The sequence below is a fragment of the Gobio gobio genome (genome assembly GCF_949357685.1).
Source record: "Gobio gobio genome assembly, chromosome: 3".
NCBI lineage: Eukaryota > Metazoa > Chordata > Actinopteri > Cypriniformes > Gobionidae > Gobio > Gobio gobio.
This window is the reverse complement of record NC_137099.1, coordinates 53,706,833-53,730,828: the sequence shown is the minus strand read 5'-3', so window position 1 is coordinate 53,730,828 and position 23,996 is coordinate 53,706,833. Positions and strand designations below refer to the sequence as shown.

Below are 23,996 nucleotides of genomic sequence, written 5' to 3'. Positions count from 1 at the left end.
ACTGTAGGATTAAACATCTATGTGAAATATCTTATTAAGGACCGTACCAAATATAACATGCATTTTGTATGATCTCTCTTATTTAGTTTAAATCATTTTTGCAGATGAGCACAACCATGCTTAGAATTTGAAAGATTGATGTCACAGTTGTGCTGTCCTTAATCATGTTATTTTTTTTATTTTATAACCTAAAGAGAACCTTCCCATAACATTCCCTGAAGGTTATTTTAGGTTTTATTTGTTATAATACATACTCAGGTTTATTTGTATATTTGGTTACTGCGCGCCTCTGATCTTTCTACTGTCTTCCACAGAAAGACGCGTACTTGCGTCATTTCGTTTTTACCGACTGACTAACATTAGTTTATCAATCTTTGTTGAATAAGTTATAATTAATAAAAATACCAGTGTAAATAGTGTAATTTCAGAGAGATTTGACACATAATTGAAGACAACATGATGTTAACAGAGAAGTTTTTGTTTACTGACCAAAAGAGAGAAGCTATGTTCTGTTAATTCAGTGGTAAGAAAATAATACAAAGTAATCCCAGTTAATGTAATCTTTATTCATTTTGTAATGTCTGTGAATAAAATTCATATTTTAAAACCCCGTATTGTGTAGAAGTCATTGTTATTTGGCACTTAAACGTAAAACCTGCTTGTGGTACAGTGTCAGTGATACAAGTTACGAAATAAAGCCTACATATTAATACATAATTTAATCCTCCATATGAAGGTTTATGTATTTTAATTATTTCCATTGATTAAATAAGTTAAAAACAAGACGGTTTGTAGTAGGCTACTGATTATTGACGTCCATTCATATGTTTTCCATGCCGGGGTGATTTCGGATTCAGCCTAGATACGTTTTGAAGGCTTATATCTTCTAAATGCGAATTTTGTCATTGTTTTGGAGCACTAGCTAATATACAACAGTAGGCTAAGGCTAACATATTCATACTAAAAGCGAAAAAACGTCAGATTTCATGGGGACTTTAAAAGTCTTAAAGCTGTAATATTAGTTGTTTGCCGCTAGGTGTCCGTAATACACCAAAAAACGAACTCAAAGGGTTGTTGAGTCAAAGATGCAGTCAAAGGGAGGAAACCCAGCTAACAATTTGTGGCTTGTCTATGGTTATAAGAATAACATTTAAACCATTAGAGAACGTTTTGTATAGGTTCTCATTAGGTTATTACAAGAAAAAAACTCCCTGTAACGTTTTGGGAAAGTTTGTTTACAAAAAAGAACCCACAATTCCGTTATGAGACGCTAGCGGGCAGAAATTACACATGTGAAGAAATATGGCCTAAAGAAACGTTTACCACATCGAAAAGGTACTAAAATGTTGTGTCTTTTGGAAGAAAAGAAGGTTATCTCGGTAGTCTGTTGCTTTACAACACATTTCCCTGGTAAAGACGTCAAGTTAATGCAGCCTAAACTGGTTTGCTAGTGTTAACTGCCTTTGGCCAATTAGTAGTTAGACATTACTTTTCTGATTCAAATTAGACCAATCTACCTTTTATATTTCTGACTTTAAAAGTTAGGATCAGTCTTTAAGAAAATTGTTATTTTATAATTAAATCTTTAGAGGACCAGCTTACATTTTACATAAATCATAAATGGACATGCTGATACCACATTTTGTAGTATATAAATTACTGACTAAAAAATATCCACAAATATGATATGCAAAACCCTAATGACTATTGTGCAGTCACACTAATATGTGTTAATGTTTAAGCAGGAAATTTGCTTTGAAATTGCTTTGCTATTTTATTTTGTACAAAATAGCACAAAATCACACCGGCCTTCAAAAAAAAAAGTATTATAAATATCACATTATGCTACATTGTCACCAAATATTAGACTCAATCTTTTTGTCAGCTTGTTTTCTTTCATTTAGGACTGGTTTTGTGTTTCTTTTTGCATACGATTAATTGTAGGCCTCATTTATCTGAGAGTAGGCACCTCATCTATTTGAGTGAAAACAAGCATTATTTATGAATCATTTTCACAATATTCAATAACATATGAAGAAAATGTGCACTGTTGATCACACTAGTCTACTTTAATGTTTAACCAGGACGTTTATTTTGAAATGCTTTAATTTTGTACAAAATGGCACAGACACTTGTAATGTTCCCGGTCAAACCGGTCATTGAAAGTGAATGGGAGAGACTGTAAATAAGAGAAAAATGTAGTTTTCAGGAGCATGTTCATTGTGTTCGTGTTCGCAAATGTGTATGTGTGCTTGCAAACAGAGCCCTTGGACCTGTGCATGCGTGGATACATGCATACACACACTACCCAAACACACACACACACACACACACATACATACGTTAATACACACAAATTATTTTGAGTATTACACATACTTTTTCACAGAGATTATTTTTTTCCTACCCTGAACTGCTTCTAATATTCACTTTATTTAAACCATAGGCTAAACTTACAACGGACATTTTCCAACACGTCATTTTTTTCCTTGCAGAAACCGAGTCCCGTACTGGATCTTTCTGCTGGAGAGATTCAAGACCAGCCCTATCAGTCAGCATCAGGTGAAGCACAACAGACAAATTAGAACATCTATCAATTACACACACACACACACACACACACACACACACACACACACACACACACACACACACACACACACACACACACACACACACACACACACACACACACACACACACACACACACACACACACACACACACACACACACACTGCTATTTCCCACACACATGCATACACACACACACCCACACCAGGAGACACTGATCCACTTCCAGAATCTGTGCCCCAGTAGGACAATAGTCTTACAGGTTGGCATTTCTCAGGCTCGGCGTCTGGGACAGCGAGTGATATTTTTGTATCGGTGTCCGTACTGATTGGGAAGGAGAATAATTGATGAAAGTGAGAGAATCGGAGTAAAGCAGAGAGGAGAGCGGGTTCAGCTGGAGTTCAGGTGTATTCTCGGGTGACTTTATTCCTGCACACAGGCTGCTGATAAGCATGTTTATCGAGCAGACAAAAGGACAGTGAGGATACTGTTGCTTCAGTTTAAACCTGTTCTGCGTCTCCATGTGCTGGCGAAGGAAGGCCAGACAAAATGCAATACGGGGATAAGTGGTGCAGTCTCTTACACAGCATTTGCAGGTGTTCCTATGGGTTCCCACACATTTGACCAGTGAATTTCCATGTTTTTTAAAGACGTTTATGATGAGGTTTTTTAAAAACAACTCAAATTCAGACCGATTCACTATTAACCGTTCATAGATGCTTTGAAATGAACCGACTCACAAGACTGACTCACTAACAGACCAGACATTACAATGGCATTCAAGCAAATCAAGAAGAGCAATATTTAGCCAATCAGATATTTGAGAGTATGACATATGCATAATCATTATAAAAATGTCACTTTATAATTGACTTGAATTTATTGACTTAATTTATATTCACACTTTATGTTTATGCTTGTGCTGGAAAGATATATGACATAAATATTCATATAGGCCTATATGGGTCATTCCTGGGATTCGGTAATATTTCAGTCCCCAAGACTTTTTTTAAAGTGGTGGTTCACCAAATGTTAAAAGCTTTGCACAATACATGTGGTATAATGAATAAAACATTTTTTTTTAAAAAGTATCATAAAATAATGTCTTATTTCTATCGTACACTAAGCATTTTGTCATGTCCCAGAGGCACTTCACTGAATTTGTACTTAGAAAATATTTAACAAAATGTGTACTATACTATATTGTAAGTTGTACTTAAAAAAAAAATTAAACAAAAAAGCAAGATATTTGATTTAAAAAAAATTCAAAATACAGACTATAAAGTTATGTCCCTCAGTCTGAACTCAACCCTGTCACGCCCACCATTCTCTGCCTATAATAATTTAGACTCCACCCATATTTACCAGAAATGACATCATTCAGGTCTCTTGCTGCAGAAGAAGGAAAGTAGTGTCCTAATTTTTATTTATATTTTTGAGGTGTATTATAGTCAGGGAGTGTACTGTCAAGCTTAACAACTTAACCCCATCACATAAAATTAAGAAAATTTCAAAATTGTATTTTAATCCATAAGTGTATTTCATTGCTGCCATATACACTCACCTAAAGGATTATTAGGAACACATACTAATACTGTGTTTGACCCCCTTTCACCTTCAGAACTGCCTTAATTCTACGTGGCATTGATTCAACAAGGTGCTGAAAGCATTCTTTAGAAATCTTGGCCCATATTGATAGGATAGCATCTTGCAGTTGATGGAGATTTGTGGGATGCACATCCAGGGCACGAAGCTCCCGTTCCACCACATCCCAAAGATGCTCTATTGGGTTGAGATCTGGTGACTGTGGGGGCCATTTTAGTTCAGTGAACTCATTGTCATGTTCACGAAACCAATTTGAAATGATTGGAGCTTTGTGACATGGTGCATTATCCTGCTGGAAGTAGCCATCAGAGGATGGGCACATGGTGGTCATAAAGGGATGGACATGGTCAGAAACAATGCTCAGGTAGGCCGTGGCATTTAAACGATGCCCAATTGGCACTAAGGGGCCTAAAGTGTGCCAAGAAAACATCCCCCACACCATTACACCACCACCACCAGCCTGCACAGTGGTAACAAGGCATGATGGATCCATGTTCTCATTCTGTTTATGCCAAATTCTGACTCTACCATCTGAATGTCTCAACAGAAATCGAGACTCATCAGACCAGGGAACATTTTTCCAGTCTTCAACTGTCCAAGTTTGGTGAGCTCGTGCAAATTGTAGCCTCTTTTTCCTATTTGTAGTGGAGATGAGTGGTACCCGGTGGGGTCTTCTGCTGTTGTAGCCCATCCGCCTCAAGGTTGTGTGTGTTGTGGCTTCACAAATGCTTTGCTGCATACCTCGGTTGTAACAAGTGGTTATTTCAGTCAAAGTTGCTCTTCTATCAGCTTGAATCAGTCGGCCCATTCTCCTCTGACCTCTAGCATCAACAAGGCATTTTCGCCCACAGGACTGCCGCATACTGGATGATTTTCCCTTTTCACACCATTCTTTGTAAACCCTAGAAATGGTTGTGCGTGAAAATCCCAGTAACTGAGCAGATTGTGAAATACTCAGACCGGCCCGTCTGGCACCAACAACCATGCCACGCTCAAAATTGCTTAAATCCCCTTTCTTTCCCATTCTGACATTCAGTTTGGAGTTCAGGAGATTGTCTTGACCAGGACCACACCCCTAAATGCATTGAAGCAACTGCCATGTGATTGGTTGATTAGATAATTGCATTAATGAGAAATTGAACAGGTGTTCCTAATAATCCTTTAGGTGAGTGTATATTCTACTCGCCTACACTACACACTCAACCCCGTCACACATAGGTATATATTTCTCATTGTTTCAGGGTTGAGTTTTTCACTTCATTCATTAATCATTTTAATTAAAAAAATGTATAGTCATTATAGTCAATATAATCAAAAATAGAATATTTGATGTTAATGTGTCCACTTAAATATTGTCAAGCGTCCTATGTCAGAAATGGCAGCAACATCAGCAGCAGAAAGACTGTTGTCTATGCAGATATGTTGACCCAGAAAGAATGGCACAATAGAGATACTAAAAAGATAAAATTGAAGGCAATGTCTCCCTTCAAACTTGTTATACAGTCTTCAACCCCTGTCACACTATTCTCAACTATTCTTTTGGGTGAAAAAATAGGGACCAATAAAACTTAAGGCATTTCTTGCTGATTACCACCTGAAATGTTAAGGACTAACACAATAAAAATTGTGGTTTTAGTTAAACATCTAAATTGAGATTTTTTTTTTAACAAAAATAAAGAGACCACAGATACAATTTCACAACAACTTCAGTCCCATTAAAATGTGAAAATTATCATAAATGTTACATTTGTTAATTGTTCTGAGAAACACATGAGCAGTAGGTAAATGTTTGTTTTGCAGCAAGTTTTGTGTAAAATCTTTTTTAAACCAATTCCGTTTAGTCCGTTACGGGGTTGAGAATAAAATAAATAAAAATAATAAAAGGTCTTTAATGCCTGAAGTGGGAAAATATAATTTGTTGGAGGTTTGATATGTGCCTAATGATGTGGGGTATTTAGAAAATTAATTATATGTAGTTTTAAAAAATCCAAGTTGAAATATTACTGAATCCCAGGAATGACCCATTTACACCGATCAGGCATACTTCATTATGTGAAGTGAATAACACTGATTCTCTCTTCATCACGGCACCTGTTAGTGGGTGGGATATATTAGGCAGCAAGTGAACATTTTGTTCTCAGAGTTTGATGTGTTAGAAGCAGGAAAAATGGGCAAGCGTAAGGATTTGAGTGAGTTTGACAAGGGCCAAATTGTGACGGCTAGACGACTGGGTCAGAGCATCTCCAAAACTGCAGCTCTTATGGGATGTTCCCGGTCTGCAGTGGTCAGTCTCTATCAAAAGTGCTCCAAGGAAGGAACAGTGGAGAACCGGAGACAGGCTCATGGGCGGCCAAGGCTCATTGATGCACGTGGGGAGCGAAGGCTGGCCCGTGTGGTCCGATCAAACAGACGAGCTACTGGAGCTCAAATTGCTCAAGAAGTTAATGCTGGTTCTGATAGAAAGGTGTCAGAATACACAGAGCATCACAGTTTGATGTGTATGGGGCGGCATAGCCACAGACCAGTCTAGGAAAGCGTCAGTGGCACGTGAGCATCAGAACTGGACCACGGAGCAATGGAAGAAGGCGGCCTGGTCTAATGAATCACGTTTTCTTCTACATCACGTGGATGGCCGGGTGTGTGTGCATCGCTTACCTGGAGAACACATGGCACCAGGTGCACTATGGGTAGAAGGCAAGCCGGCGGTGGATGTTACTTTAACACGTACCACCTACCTAAGAATTGTTGCAGACCAGGTACACCCTTTCATGGAAACGGTATTCCCTGGTGGCTGTGGCTCTTTCAGCAGATAATGCTCCTGACATGAAGCAAAAATTGTCCAGGAATGGTTTGAGGAGCACAACGAGTTTGAGGTGTTGACTTGGCCTCCAAATTCCCCAGATCTCAATCCAATCGAGCAGCTGTGGGATGTGCTGAACAAACAAGTCCGATCCATGGAGGCCCCACCTCACAACTTACAGGACTTAAAGGATCTGCTGCTAACATCTTGGTGCCAGATACCACAGCACACCTTCAGGGGTCTAGTGGAGTCCATGCCTCGACGGGTCAGGGCTGTTTTGGCAGCAAAAGGGGGACCAACACAATATTAGTAGGTCATAATGTTATGCCTGATTGTTGTAAAAACTTGTTCGTATTTGAAGGAATTTATGTTTATTCTAATATCCTATTTTATAATTAACATATATGATAAATTAAAAAATGGGAATAAATATAATTAATTTACGTAATGTTTACCATAAAACAAGTTATATTAGTAATATTATTTTAATATATCAAAAAATATAGTCAAAACATATAAAGCTGTTCTGACCAATGAATTTCCATGACTTTTACCAATAATGTATTATTGATTAAAGATTACACTCACAAATCACAGTCAGTCCAGTCAGAAAATAGACTTTAAAAAAAAGGTTGTAAATCGTTGTTACGTTTTCAGGCTTGGGAATCACAACTGTAAAATGTCCAGGTTTTCCATGACGATGATGTCATTCAAAATCCCTCAACACTGTGACAAGCCACCGAACTGGTGTAAAAGGAGACATTTTTCAGCTTTAACAGCAGTCACATCCACCTAATGTGTGTACTTGTTAGGGAACTAGTGGTTAATGAAGCATAGATGTAGACCTTTGACTTCAGCTATGTAATCCTCAGGTCAGCCCCATATCAAAACACACACTAATCTCTGCATGTACGACATGAAGCTCGCCAGAACGCTCCATTCATGCTGTCCTCATCAGAGTTCAGACAACACACGGTCCAGGTAAGTGCCTGGACGCTCGGCTGGTCAGGTGAAACCGCATCCCCGGGCCGCGGGGGCTTTTCATAGTTCTGTGTGCTAGCTACAGTTACACACCGGCAGGCTGATAACAAGACTCGACTTTCAGGAGCACTCATGTGTGCCGCAGGTGTCCGAGGACAGCGGCGTCAGACAGGTGTCAGAGAGCTAATGATGAGGAACAGCCCAACTGAGAGGCCTAACACACTCTTAAACCTGTTCACCTGCAAGTTTGTACTTAAAGGAACACACCGACTTTATCTTATTCCCCGTATCCACCAGAGTTAGATAAGTCCATACATGCCATTCTCATCTCCGTGCGTGCCATAACTCTGTCTGACGCACCCACCGCTAGCCTAGCTTAGCACAAACACTGGAGGTAAATGGCTCCAGCTAGCCTACTGCTCAATAAGAGACAAAATAACGCCAACATTTTCCTATTTACATGTTGTGATGTGTATAGTTACATCGTGTACTAAGACCAGCGGAAAATGAAAAGTTGTGATTTTCTAGGCCGATATTGCTAGGAACTATTCTCTCATTCCAGCGTAATAATCAAGGAACTTTGAGCCGTACCATGAGTGCAGCTGCGCAGTGATATTACACAGCACCTGAAAATAGGCTAACTTCCATCAACATAACTAACGTGTCAACCTGCTTGCACAGAGAGCGTGCTGGGGACTATTTTCAGGCGCAGTTTCACCCGTTCTACCCAGAGCTGTTCACGTCCTCAGATTTCTGCATTTCTATGTCAACACTATCTACGGCTAAATGAATCCGCAGCAGTCAAGTGGTAAAAGTCTGTAAGTTGTTTACGTTCGTTATTATTGTAATGTTATGAGCTCTGAGACATGAGGTAATTTAACGCGTCTCTCGTGAAGCTTTGTTAGTGAATCCCTTCTATGTGCGTTCATGTGTTTTAGGCGTGGCTTTGGAGACGCTCTGAAGGGAGGGTGGGATCTCATGCTCTCAAAGCTAGCTTGCTATTGCTAGCCATTCTGAAATTGCCTACCCTACCTTTAAAGGGTTAGTTCACCCAAAAAAGAAAATTCTGTCATTAATTACTTACCCTCATGTCGTTGGACACCCGTAAGACCTCCGTTCATCTTCGGAACACAAATGAAGATATTTTAGTTGAAATCTGATGGCTCTGAAAGGCCTCCATTGACACAATGGCACTTTACACTCTCAAGACCCTTAAAAGGTACTAAAGACGTCGTTACAAAGTCCATCTCACTACAGTGGTTCTAAAATAACTTTATGAATCGGCGAGAATAGTTTTTGTGCGCAAAAAAACCCTAAATAAAGACTAATATAGTGATGACGATGTCAAAACACGGCATCATGAAGCTTCGAAGCGTTATGAATCAGTGAGTTGAATCATGATTCGGATCGCGTGTCAAACCGCCAAACTGCTGAAATTTGGTGATTCAAACCGCTGAATTGACTCTCTGATTCATAACGCTTCGAAGCTTCATGAGGCCGTGTTTTGAAATCATCATAACTATGTAAGTCGTTATTTAGGGTTTTTTTGCGCACAAAAACTATTCTCGCCGATTCATAGTTATTGTAGAACCACTGTAGTGAGATGGACTTTGTAACGACGTCTTTGGTACCTTTTAAGGGTCTTGAGAGTGTAAAGTGCCATTGAGCCAATGGAGGACTTTCAGAGCCATCAGATTTCAACTAAAATATCTTCATTTGTGTTCCGAAGATGAACGGAGGTCTTACGGGTGTCGAACGACATGAAGGTAAGTAATTAATGACAGAATTTTCATTTTTGGGTGAACTAACCCTTTAAGCTTAGTTTGTGCCAATCCTGGGTTTTAGGTACCATTAAAGTGGTTTGGCTTTTAGCTGTGTTCATCTCCATAGTAACTTACACTCCATGGCTAACCAGCTCCAGGGCAGGTTATGTTCTGGATTAGAGATCTCAAACTGAAATTGGACCAATCAGCTGTGAGCAAAGTGACACGCCTCTGATGCAATAAAGTCACTCCCCCTGTTTCTACTCCAATTTAAAGGTCACGACAGAGCAAATGGTTTTTAAAGACTAAAGCGTCTGGCTTTTAACAATGCTTATTTATAATAATAATACTTTTGAATGTTTTAGATATCATTTATGTAATTATTATACCCTTAATCAATTACACATCATTTTAGTTAATCAATCATTAAATTAGCCTATATAAAGGTCATACAAATAAGCTTTAAAATCAATAAATAAAGCTATAAAAATTAACACGTGAGCTTAAATGTTCAATTCTCTCTATATTTCAACTAAACTAATTTCATAACTTTAACTTGCATTGACGTATAAGATTTTTATTTAAGTTGTCATTTTTCATAGACAGCTCTTTTCTTCTTACTGTGTAAATTTATTTAAACTCTTAATATTTTTCAGTCATGTAATATTCTGCAGAAGAGAGAAATGAATCTCGCTGCTTCTCTCGCGAGAAGTGATTCTCAGTTTTACTGATCCACAGCCTGTGATTGGCTGTTCACTGCTGATGTCACAGCTAAACTCCTAAACTCAGGATCAAAGCCTGAGTTGACAAAGAAAGCCGATGATCAGCGTCATGGGACCAACAAAGCCTGAATAGATTGATTTGGTTTTGTCAACTTGAAACTAATCCTGTAACCCTGAGTTTGTTAAACTACCATCATGGTACAGGCCCCTGCTATTGCTAAATGTATCCAATTTTTCATAACAGAAAAATACGGAGATAACCTGGCTTCCCTTGAGACTCCCCTGCGTCAGATCATAGTTAATGATATGCTAAAGCCCCGCCCAAACATTGACCTGATTGGTTACATGGTAGTTTGTGACGTCAGAAACACCTGGGATTTCAAACCGTGTTTTTGAGACTGTCTTTGGTTCACTGCAGTTTTAATAGAAAATACACAAAAATGCTGTTAACTTATGAATTTGCACATGGTTTGTCTTAAAGCATATTAAACACCACATAGACATATAAACAACATCAAAACCTTGATTTTCACCACAGGGGGTCTATGACCAATTAGCAGTTAGTTAGGGGTTATCAGTCTTACTTTTCGGCATCAAATTAGACCAATGTACGAACAATTTTAAAGAAAAAAAAGTTGGATGACTAACTTGTAAGACTAGTCTTAGCAGTTTATGCAACCAGAAATCGCCAGGGGCCTATACCATGATGGTAGTTTAACAAACTCAGGGTTAAAGGATTAGTTTTGAGTTGACAAAACCAAATCAATCTATTCAGGCTTTGTTGGTCCCATGACGCTGATCATCGGCTTTCTCTGTCAACTCAGGCTTTGATCCTGAGTTTAGGAGTTTAGCTGTGACATCAGCAGTGAACGGCCAATCACAGGCTGTGGATCAGTGAAACAGAGCTACTTTTAGTGAGAGAAGCAGTGAGATTTAATTTCTCTCTTCTGCAGAATATTACATGACAGAAAAAAATTAAGAATTTAAACAAATGTATACAGTAAGAAGAAAAGAGCTGTCTATGAAAGAAAGAAAAATCTTACTACGTCAATGCAAGTAAAAGTTAGTTTAGTTGATATATAGAGAGAATTTAACATTTAAGCTCACATAGTAATTTTTATTAGCCTGGATGCCAGCCGAACTTAGCCCCGCCCACAACATTTTTACAGTTCGGTCTGGACTTGATCAGTAGAGAAGTAATTATGCCCGAACAGAAACTGTTCGGACCAATGAAATCATCAGGGCGGGCTTTAGACGATGATGGACAGATGATAAACAGTAACGTAATCATCCACGTCATCAAAGGCGCTTGGGTTGAGTTTGTTCTAATCCTAAATGGAGAACTTGTTCATATATGCATTCACCTTTACTATTTCTCTCAGAAATGATGATCGTGTTGGTAAGTAGTTGGTAAGGGGTAGTAATGTACCATTACAGCGAGATGAACAAGTTAGTAAGTTTGATTAAAGCATTATTTCTAGATAATTTCCAATCATATGAAAAGCGCCAGTGACGCGCATTGAGTAACTTACACAGCGCAAACAAAGACACAACAGCAGTAATCGAATGTAATCCAGTTTATTGTGGGGAAAGCTGGCTAGCCTAGCCGGATACCCTCACGCTTACCCTCCTTCTGCTTAATCTCACGCCGCGTTTGGTGCCTCCGCTGTGGGCCAGATGCAGTACTGGGGGTCGGGGATGTTGAAGGCCGAGCTTTGGCGTGCATGAGGTTTATCTCTAAAGATGTGGCTCTGCCGATGTTGAGCAGAAACTCCCGACTGTATGCACATTTAAGAACAGATAGATGCGACGAGGACGTACAAAAACACTGACTCACAAGATAGAAAACACGAAAACACCGTTCTGTCTGGAGAGAGAGAAGCCGCAGTGTGTGCACGAATAATAAACAATTAGCTACACATAAGAAATCACTGATCACAGATCAGAAGGAACTGAAAAAAGACGTCTGTTTTCATTTGTACATCCAAACACTGAGAAACTGCCAGTGTTCACTCGTTCACAAGCCGAGGACAATAATATAGCGTTTGCATGGGCGTGCCAGATTCTCTGGGCGGAGGAAAGGGAGGAAACCGCTCCTGCTTGGACGTCAAACCAGGAGACTTCAGCATTGGCTCGTCTGGCCTGTCATTTTCTCAAAGGCAGAGAAAGACAGCCAGAACTCGGTTTTACACCGATCAACATTTCTATCCACTTGGGGACAATATTCAGGCTAGGGGAACTCATATTAATGTTGAAATACCTCATAAAATGAAAATTTCATGCCATGGGACCTTTAAACATATCTAAAATTAAATTAATTTACATATAACCAGTTTAATATGGAGATGCATTGAAATGTAGACCTTCGTGTAGTTATTACAGTTGTATGTTAGCAGGGACTTTAATCGTAACTTAACGAGAGTTTGACAAACAGAAACTCAGTGTTGCAGTTCCTCAGGCACGACATTTAGCATTTTTGTAGCATAAACACCATCAAACCGATGAGAGCTTCGGATTTTCCAATGCATCTCTATGGCGCTGACACCTAAAGACGTCCGAGTTCCGGTCCCAGCGCAACTGATACTCAACTGCCATTGGCTCATCTGCGTTCGAGGGGAGGGGCTTACCGATAGGTCAATTGCTAACGTTCCTCAAAACTAGCCAAAAACAAGCCCAATAGCTCTCCAGGGGGGGTTCTCCGGGAAAAAAGTCATTTGAGGGGTAAAATATGTATTATTTAGGAGGGCTGGCAGCTAAAAATCGCATGCCTGGGTCTGTATATCACATAATTGGGGTCGCTTCATCCCGTGGACTTGGCAACACAGTGCAGTTGAGTTCTGTTGACATTTGACTAACGTTATGCGTCGCTCCGTTGCTCTGATTGGTTGTAGGTCTATCCAATTGAGGTCTTTCCTGGTTTGGTTGAAACACGCCCCATAATCACAGCCCAGCGGAGCAGCATCAGACTCATATTCTGACTAGAATTGAGTATGACTACGTCAGGCTACATTTTTATAGCTTTATTTATTGATTTTAAAGCTTATTTGTATGACCTTTATATAGGCTATTTATATTAATTTTAACAAAATGCCTATTTAATGATTAACTAAAATGATGTGTAATTGATTAAGGGTATAATAATCACATAAATGATATCTAAATCATTCAAAAGTATTATTATTATAAATAAGCATTGTTAAAAGCCAGACGCTTTAGTCTTTAAAAACCATTTGCTCTGTCGTGACCTTTAAATTGGAGTAGAAACAGGGGGAGTGACTTTATTGCATCAGAGGCGTGTCACTTTGCTCACAGCTGATTGGTCCAATTTCAGTTTGAGATCTCTTATCCAGAACATAACCTGCCCTGGAGCTGGTTAGCCATGGAGCGTAAGTTACTATGGAGATGAACACAGCTAAAAGCCAAACCACTTTAATGGTACCTAAAACCCAGGATTGGCACAAACTAAGCTTAAACATATCTGGCTAGCCAGCTAAACCGGCTTCATGGTATAGGCCCCAGGAAATTCCAGTATCAAATTTCCAAAATGACTGTTCCTCGACTGGGAGCCTGAAATAAATGCATTATGATGAAGTGTCAGTGTGGCCAAATCAATCTGCTGCTCTTGATGCGACTCGACACCTCAAACTAAACATATACAGTAGATAAAAAATACAGGATATTAGTAAATTATTTAATATTGCCTTAATTACATTGACAGTTCCAACTCAATAAATACTGTACATCACTTACTTAAAGTCACTTTATTATTCTGGGCTTCTTATTTTAACACAAGGACTCAGAGACAGTAAAATCAACCAACATTTTTAAAATGTCTTCTTCATTATAAACTGAACAAGAGTTACTTTAAGAATTTAAAATAAAGATTGAAGGAAAATATTTATTATACAATTTACTTAGAAACAAACAAATTGCATAAAAGTGACTGAAGTGAACGAAAGGCAGCTACTCCTGATTTTCTAGTAACCAATGGGGATCTATTGAGAACGTCATCATACATGTTTAGCAAAAAAATGTTGATCTAGGAACTCTGATGCCCAAACGGAAACGTTAGATGGCAAAACATCTGACCATAGATCGGTATTTAAATGTTCTACACGTAAGAATGGCCTTTAAAGCAACAGAAGCCATGGTTCCGACAGCGGCATGATGCAGGAAAATTAGATCCATGAAACTGCAAAGATGTCTTGCTTACAATGGGAACAGCTTTAGTTGTTATGTAGACACAGTGCAACTCTGTATATAGACATAGAACTCTGCAGGCCTGTTTTGTTGTACATCTCCATAGTAATCAGACAGGAGCTCGGAGGCTGTGATTGGCCAGCATCTTGAGTCTCCGCCTCTCCATAGCCTGCTGCTTCTTCCTCTCGATCTCGGCATCACTGCACATCCCAGCTCCAGACTTACACACATCTACAGAAAAACACACCGATTAAAGCAACACTTCAGTTTGGAATTAAACAGACAAGCCAGATATTAAGGGTTTTTGATTAAATAAACATTCAATTAAAATATTTTTGGTAACCTTTTACAATAGGTGTAATTGGTTAACATTACTTAACATGAACTTATAATTAACTGCCTCGCATTTATTAATATTTGTTCATGTTAATTTCAACATTTACTAATACATTATTCAAATCAAAAGTTGTATTTGTTAACAATAATTAACTCACTGTGAACGAACACGAACAGCTGGTCACAATGGTCAACTAATATATGATTATTCTGTAAAAATTAGCGACCTAGTGACAGTAAATATTGTTTATTATTACTATTGATTATATATTTAAAAAAGACTAAATATAAGCCCTTTTGCTCATTTAGTGAAAAATAGTGTGGAAAATATTCTCGATTACATCTACCTAGATTTTTTCTACCTAGTATTTTACTTAGAAACCACAATGAAACAAAGAGCATGTACCCTTGGTGAGGCCAGGCGTAGATCTGAACGAGTCGCTGTATGGCTTTTTGAACTGATGACTGTCTGATATTCTCACATCTGATTGGAGGACGGCCAGCACGCCCCTCTCGTGACCCTGCCGTGTGGGGGCAGCAGCAGCACAGGTCCCATGTCCCACCACAGAGGAGCTGCTCACCTGTTTGAATTTATACGCTCCATTACTTGAGGGGCCAGATGGCCTCGTTGCGTCACATGACACATTAGAGCCGAGTCCAGTAGGCCCAGAATTCACAGCATGAGCTTTCTGCCCGTACAGAGACGCTGATGTGTTTGCACTGGACATGGAAACATTAACGGCCGGCCTTTTGGGTGGATAAGGATGAGCAAATACAGTTTGCTGACTAGCTGCTTCATTCAGTTTGTCTTGTGGTGCTTTTGTGGTGTTGTGTTGGCCGTTTGTGACTGGGGTTTCAGACTTGCCAGATACCTCAAGATTATCACACGCCTCACAAAACAGATCATCGTCCTCGACTCCGTCATCCCAGATGTCATCAGACGCAAAAAAGGAGTCCAAGTCTTCATCTAAAACATCACTGAAGCCATCTTGGCCTGTGACGGCATCCTCTTCTCTTGGTTGAATACCTCCAGAGTTTGGATTGTGGTGCGTGCTGGGCGGCTTTGAATGAAGGGGTTTTATAGTACTGAGGCCGGTGGACGGCAGCATCTCTTTGGCGTTTGAATGGAAATGCCGCGTTGAGGAAACAATGTTGAGTTTAGATGAATTTTGAATAACCTGATGCTGTTGTACTTGTGTTTTGTGCTGATATTGCTGGATCTGATTGGCTTTAAAGCAACTTGGAGCAACTGGCAAAGCTTTAACCTGATTTGTGCAATTATTCTCCTTGTGGTTTCCAACTCTAGGCAACCCTCCACAAGGCTTCGCCTCTATCCGACAGTCCAGCTGAAAAGTTTGTTCGCTTTTCGCCTTCTGCCCTTGAAATGTGCCACATTTAACATCATTTTTAGCTTCTTGTGGTTTGTTTGCCATTCCACTTTGGTTCTTGTGAGTTTGTTTTTGTGTTGAACTATACTGTGGTGCAGCAAACAGATCTGGGTTTTGCGTCATCTCCAATAGCAGCGAGTCATCAAGTAAACCGTCGCTGTTCCAGTCGTCATCAAAATCATCAGCATTGATAACTTGTTTACTGTCACTGTTTGCTGCCGTACAGAACGAAGAACCTTTTTGTGAATCACAGGCTTTCACAAAATTTCTCTCACGGATACCCTGAGTATGAAAATTCGATGCCTGACTGAGACGGCCGCTGAGCTGCTGAGTCGGCCCATCAAAAAGGAAATCAAGATCATCGTCCATCTCCTGATTATCCCCCCTTTCATCAACGGGTTTCCTGCCATTGGGTTCTAGAGCAGCACTCTTGATGGCAGAACCGTTGTGAGCTGTTGTGAATCGGTCCCCATGTTGCGGCTCTTGCTTCACAGAATTATTTGAACCGGGTGCATCCGAGCTCTGTTCTTGAGCTTCATCTTGCCTCATGTTGAAGTCGAAGCGCTTCGCCAGCCGCATTAGATCTTCTACAGTGCTCTGCCTGCGACAAACAAAACAGCAGAATTTAGGTGAATATGGACAATGACTAAATGCATTCATATGATAATACATCACACCTTGCTGCATTATAGTATTGCGAAGCACAATATAAATCACAAATAATTAGATCTTCTGGATTGTCTATCAAGTTCCAAATAAAAAGAGAAAATACTATAATAAAATTATTACAATTACAATTTTTTTTATAATATTATAAAACATAAAACAAAAACAAAAACAATTTAACAAGGTACATTTAATTTATAAAGTATTTAATCACTATATAATTCAAAAGATATGCATTACCACATAGTTATTTAATATATAAACAATTTTTCCATTGAATTGACAGCAAGATTAGCTACATTATACATAGTTGCTGTGATATATCACACATATAAAGTAGAGCTGCACGATTAATCAATAAAAGATCGCAATCTCGGTTCAAACACCCGCGCGATCTTATTCCTAAATTAACGCGATTCTGCTGTGTCTTTTATGTCTGTTTATGCTGCTCTAGAACCCGGATATAGCGATGTCTGTTTATGCTGACATACAAGAAAACGGTTTGTCTAATCAAATCTTCTATCACGTGTCATATTCATTGAGTTGGCTCGTGTGTTTTATGTTTCGCACTTAAGAAATGTGACGGAATTAAAAAATTTTATTAGGGCAACGTATGTCATATATATATATATATATTAGGGGTGTAACGATTCATCTACTACATCGATGTATCGATTTATTTTCCTACGATCTAACTACATCGATCTGTGCTCGGCAAGTTGGCCTTCCGGACGACATATATCGATCTAACATCGTTTTAAAAGGTAATCAATCGATTGTATCGATCATAGGAAATAACGCATTGGATTTAAGCACGTCAGACTTTAAATGGATGTTTTTTCTTAGCACTTTTAATGATAAAGGCGTTAAACGTTACTCGATTCAGTCTGCCTATCTGTGACATCATCGCAACGCACGCACCAGCAGCAGCGCTAAGAAAACAAAACAGCATGGCGTATGGCAGAGGAGAAGCCAACCAGCGAGAAATTATCAAGTCACCAGGAGAAAGAGCTAAGTTAGTAACGTGTTACCTGTACTTTCAACCCTTGCTAAATGTTACCTGTGCATTCCAGCACCAGTGTGCCAGCAGAGAGAGTTTTTAGTACTGCTGGAGACATAGTGAACGCACAGAGAAGTGTTCTGCGGTCAGATCATGTTGATATTTTTGAAAAAGAAATATGTAGAGTCATTGAAGAGTAGTTGGTTACATTTTATCTTTTGTTAAATATTGTTTGTTTATTAAACTGAGAGTAGTAGCAGGTTCAGCCAGTTTATTCAAACTGAAGAAATGTTGGTTGCACTTTATTTTTGATATTAATATTGTATTTGTATTATTTTAATGTTGAAAAACAACAGCAAAAGTAGCAGGTAAACCTACTATTAATTAAACCTGAAGAGAAGTTAGTTGCACTTTATTTTTGATATTAATATTGTAATATTATTATGTTGGATAACAAAAGCAGAAGTAGCAGGTTAACCTACTGTTGAAATGTTGGCTGCACTTACTGTGCTTTTATTGAAAATGTATTGAATATTGAAAATGAGAGCAGAAAAGGTTATCTTCCTGTTAATTCAACCTAAACTGTTGGTTGCACTTTATTCAAATAAAATTTGAATTTGCCATTAATTGTTGTTTACTTGTTTGTTTATATCCATAATTAATTGATACCTGATTCCCTTACAAGAAACAACAGGAATCTAGGAAACTTCACCTGCACTGACCAGTATCCAGATATTTATTTCAGTCACACAATTTTTGGCTAAAAAGTTACTGAATCGATTTCAAGTCACTGAATCGTTTCGGATCGTATCGTTCTAAATGAACCAAAATCGTCCTTGAATCGTATCGACAACCTCAAATCGTGATACGAATCGAATCGTTGTTAAAACGAATCGTTACACCCCTAATATATATATATATATATACACATATACACACACACGTGCTGGTCATATAATTAGAATATCATCAAAAAGTTGATTTATTTCACTAATTCCATTCAAAAAGTGAAACTTGTATATTATATTCATTCATTACACACAGACTGATATATTTCAAATGTTTATTTCTTTTAATTTTGATGATTATAACTGACAACTAAGGAAAATCCCAAATTCAGTATCTCAGAAAATTGGAATATTGTGAAAAGGTTCAATATTGAAGACATCTGGTGCCACACTCTAATCAGATAATTAACTCAAACCCCCTGCAAAGGCCTTTAAATGGTCTCTCAGTCTATTTCTGTAGGCTACACAATCATGGGGAAAACTGCTGACTTGACAGTTGTCCAAAAGACGACCATTGACACCTTGCACGAGGAGGGCAAGACACAAAAGGTCATTGCAAAAGAGGCTGGCTGTTCACAGAGCTCTGTGTCCAAGCACATTAATAGAGGGGCGAAGGGAAGGAAAAGATGTGGTAGAAAAAAAGTGTACAAGCAATAGGGATAACCGCACCCTGGAGAGGATTGTGAAACAAAACCCATTCAAAAATGTGGGGGAGATTCACAAAGAGTGGACTGCAGCTGGAGTCAGTGCTTCAAGAACCACTACACACAGACGTATGCAAGACATGGGTTTCAAGCCACTCTTGAACAACAGACAGCGTCAGAAGTGTCTCGCCTGGGCTAAAGACATAAAAAGGACTGGACTGCTGCTGAGTGGTGATCCATAGTTATGTTCTCTGATGAAAGTAAATTTTGCATTTCCTTTGGGTCCCAGAGACTGGAGGAAGAGAGGAGAGGCACACAGTCCACGTTGCTTGAGGTCCAGTGTAAAGTTTCCACAGTCAGTGATGGTTTGGGGTGCCATGTCATCTGCTGGTGTTGGTCCACTGTGTTTTCTGAGGTCCAAGGTCAACGCAGCCGTATACCAGAAAGTTTTAGAGCACTTCATGCTTTCTGCTGCAGACCAACTTTATGGAGATGCAGATTTCATTTTCCAACAGGACTTGGCACCTGCACACAGTGCCAAAGCAACCAGTATCTGGTTTAAGGACCATGGTATCCCTGTTCTTAATTGGCCAGCAAACTCGCCTGACCTTAACCACATAGAAAATCTATGGGTATTGTGAAGAGGAAGATGCGATATGCCAGACCCAACAATGTAGAAGAGCTGAAGGCCACTATCAGAGCAACCTGGGCTCTCATAACACCTGAGCAGTGCCAAACGGATCGACTCCATGCCACGCCGCATTGCTGCAGTAATTCAGGCAAAAGGAGCCCCAACTAAGTATTGAGTGCTGTACATGCTCATACTTTTCAGTTTTTCAGGCCAAGATTTCTAAAAATACTTTCTTTGCATTGGTCTTAAGCAATATTCCAATTTTCTGAGATACTGAATTTGGGATTTTCCTTAGTTGTCAGTTATAATCATCAAAATGAAAAGAAATAAACATTTGAAATATATCAGTCTGTGCGTAATGAATGAATATAATATACAAGTTTCACTTTTTGAATGGAATTCACGACGATGTGTGTGGATGTGTCATCAGGTTTGGCGCTCCTATTGGTTGTTGATTTGACGGTTGTCATATGAGAAGTCACACCGCAGGACTGTGCGTCAGATCTTCTGACACTGCCAGAATTTAATCTGAGGTCAAATTGGATCGCAAAGGTCATTAATCGGCGCTCGGCAAACACAGGATTCTCAACATTTGTCTCAGACCGCCAAAATCGTACATTGGGAACACGGCTTTAGATACTGAAAACATATGTGTGCTTGCTAAAGGAGCCGGAATGCGCACAGGATAATTACGAACTACAGCCAAAACAAGTGAAAAATGTTAATGATGAAAATGAGTTAAAATAAGTTCATTAAGCCCTCATCTAGCGATCCCAAAATAGCAATTAAACATCTAAAAGTATCTTTATTTGTGCGTTTTCAGAGGAGTACCTTTCATTTGTCCATGAAATGTGCAGTTTTTTTCTACTCACTTCTCGACATCTGGCGCGTCTCATCAGCACACATTTGGTATCGTTTTAAAGCGCAGCTTTCCAACTTTGTGAATATTCATAGCGAATTCGGAACTGATGAAATGTGATTTTCAAACTCATGCTGATCTTACTCGCGCTGACAGAGATCTGACACATGTGCGCAAAAAGACGCTTCAGCTCACAATCCCGATATACACAGAATTACATATTTCAAAATATCTGTCTAGGCGAATATTCACATTATTGGTTATGCCTTATGTGAATGTTTGGTTAACTGTGGGGGAAAAATTGTGTGTAACATTTTATAAGATCGGTGTGGTACAGTAGGTCTTAATGAATAAATGTTCATTAATGTTAATCAAACAATTGTGGTATCATGGGAAAAAAGTTGAATATATAGTTTTCCTATAGATATTTGGTTTTGACTTGGTGTTTGTAAAATGTGGTGGTATTAACAGAGATTTTAAGGTATGGTTGCTAGGTGAACCTCGATTTTTCTCAAAATTAACTTTATTGACTATTGACTTCAAACATGTGAAGCTCAGTAATTTTTCATCTGATTCCAACAAATCATACATCATTTTGAAGGTTTATTTAATAGAGAATGTGGATCATTTTGCCAGCATGGGTCACATATTTAGTTTATTGCTTGTCATGTGTTGCTTTGACTATTTGCTTGTTTTGGAGAAGTTAGAAGTTAGAAAAAAACAGAAAAGTGAAATGGTTTGGGAACCGGACCGAATTGTGACATGCCTAGAGAATCTCCTACAGAACAGTGGCTTACTTTGTCGACACGTGCTTGGCTTTGGGTTGTCGTACTTCTGGCGTGCAGGGAATGGCACTATCTCCAATCCACTGCTGTAAAGATGAGTCCGCTTCTTCTAGTCTTCCATTCTATAAACAAAGAAATGACAACACACTAGAGACATCCTGAACTGAAAGCACAAGCACTGTGGTAGTTCATGCTCCTCCAGCAAACCTTTGGAGCGATCCGATTGGCAATGTCCGATATATCCACCACTCGGACATTTGTAGCTCTCCTTTGTCCACGACCTGAAAATAAATACACTTCTGTCATGCTTTGATACTCCATGTTTAAAGAAGAATTTCAATAGACATTATTATTACCATGTCGAACGGGTGACGGAGATGTCGTATCCCATATAATATCTTGATGGGAGTCAGGATCGTTGCTGGGAGAGTCGTCAGCTATCAGTCTTCTGAACTGGCCTCTTGCTGGACGTGTAGGTGTTTTAAACTCTGCTATAAAACACAGACATTCAACTTTAGTAAAGAAACATGGAATGCAATATTAAATCACCTAATGCAGAAACTAAAAACTTTACTGCGCTTTTATATGTGGGACTTTCTTACTATGCTAACTTACCTTTTTCATGCCCCCATCATATAGACCAGTGTTACTCTAAAAAAAGTTATTAATTACTAGCTACTAGTTAACGTACATCTTCAAAAGTGTAACTAGATTACTATACTAATTAACGTTACTCTCTCTAAAAAGCATTGGATTACTTATTACTTTCTAAATCCCATATCAACCTCGACCAGTTGAACAATACAAGGATATAGACATGAGCCTCCTCTTTTAAATTATATCAAATAAACAATATACAATTACATAAATTATTCTTGAACTGACCAAGTGTGTAAAGGGAGAAGGTTACATTAAAAACATACATTTTAACATTACAGTTTGATGTTAAATCCACTATTGTTTTTATATAGAATAGTTATATAGTATATACAGCATTTAATGCAATTATATCAGAAGTAACTGTAATTAAATTACAGAAAAATTAAGAGTAATCCCTTAGATTACTTTTTTCAAGGGTGATGGACCTAACGTTACTCGATAAAATGTCAATAAAAATAAAATGTAAACATAATGTAAATCATCAAGTTGAGGTCTCCGCCTGACCAGAAGCATTTTTCTTAAAAGTTTGGTCTACTATTTTATTCAAATGTTTATTAAATTACAACACAAATTCAAAATGTTAAGTTACAAAACGTAGCAAGTAACGTTAAGTTACACAACAGGAATGACGAACGTTAAGCAGATCCTTTCCGACGTGAATAAACAATATAACATTCATAGAAAAGGCTGGTGCTTCCACGAATGAGTTAGATGCGACATAAAGGCCATTATTGTAACATAATGTCAGTTTTTCGGGTGATTTGGTACCTGTGTTGCGGATCTGCCCGGGGTTCAGTGTCGCTGCTTTCGGGCTCCGTTTCAATCTGTTTACTTTCGACTTCATCTGCGTCAGTTTGGAGATTTCAGCTCGCTCGCGCTGTTCCTGACTGCCTCTGCCCTCCATGCTGTTGGATTATTCAGTGTGTCTACAGCGCAATATTTCACCGAGTTGGCGTTATTTTAATTCTGCTTTTCGTTGCCATCGTGAGCCTGGATTGATTTGTATAAACTGTTCAAAAGTTCCGCCAAAGACGCAGTTCCTCCCAGGATTCATTGCGGAAATGTGCTCGAGGACATCAGATGTGCGTAGCTGCTACGCAACATCGGCGCATACAATCTGCGCTTTAACAAAAACAAATATTGACAACATAGCTGTATAATGCAATAATTAAATAGCTGAAAAATCTATAAACACTAATAGTTTAGTATATGGTGCTTATGAGTGCAGAGCGGCTGTTTCACGTGAAATGCAGTTTTAAAATGTAGGCTACATTTCGTTTTCTTAACATTAAACAAGGTCTAATAAAATTAGTTATTCAGGTAATGAGCCAAGACGTCAGTGTTTTACAGTGGTTTTCATGATCATGACGACGCAACAACACCAATAATAGGCTAATAATAATACAAATTAAATCTTCCTTCAAATAATATGGTTCTGTAAATAATACACATAGGCTACCCTAGTTCTGCGATTTTATTTTGCGAGCGCAATCCAGTCTTTTTAATAGGAATTCATGGGATCTTCCCCATGCAGAATTTGCAAAAGCCTTGTTTCTATATTATGCCTACATTATGGCAACTAGCCTATAGCTTAT

At 38.7% G+C, this 23,996-nt stretch overlaps 1 protein-coding gene across 1 annotated transcript; it reads right to left on the bottom strand.

Moving 5' to 3' along the window:
• Positions 1-14,125: 14,125 nt before the first annotated feature.
• Positions 14,126-23,456, bottom strand: etaa1a (ETAA1 activator of ATR kinase a). The gene is made up of 6 exons (XM_079812714.1): positions 23,170-23,456; positions 22,098-22,232; positions 21,949-22,022; positions 21,754-21,863; positions 15,387-16,969; positions 14,126-14,875 (listed from the first exon to the last, which is right to left on the bottom strand). Exons 1-6 carry the CDS (start codon positions 23,303-23,305, stop codon positions 14,754-14,756), a joined length of 2,160 nt encoding a protein of 719 aa, XP_079668840.1. The 5' UTR covers positions 23,306-23,456; the 3' UTR covers positions 14,126-14,753.
• Positions 23,457-23,996: the final 540 nt, after the last annotated feature.

Bases quoted from the DNA above. Each gene is read 5' to 3' on its own strand.
- etaa1a (XM_079812714.1), bottom strand. From the start codon at position 23,305: ATGGAGGGCAGAGGCAGTCAGGAACAGCGCGAGCGAGCTGAAATCTCC. The intron at 22,023-22,097 runs GTAATAATAATG...ATTTATTTTCAG, and splicing joins TCCGTCACCCGTTCGACATG to GTCGTGGACAAAGGAGAGCT. The intron at 14,876-15,386 runs GTACATGCTCTT...GTTTTTCTGTAG, and splicing joins TACGCCTGGCCTCACCAAGG to ATGTGTGTAAGTCTGGAGCT.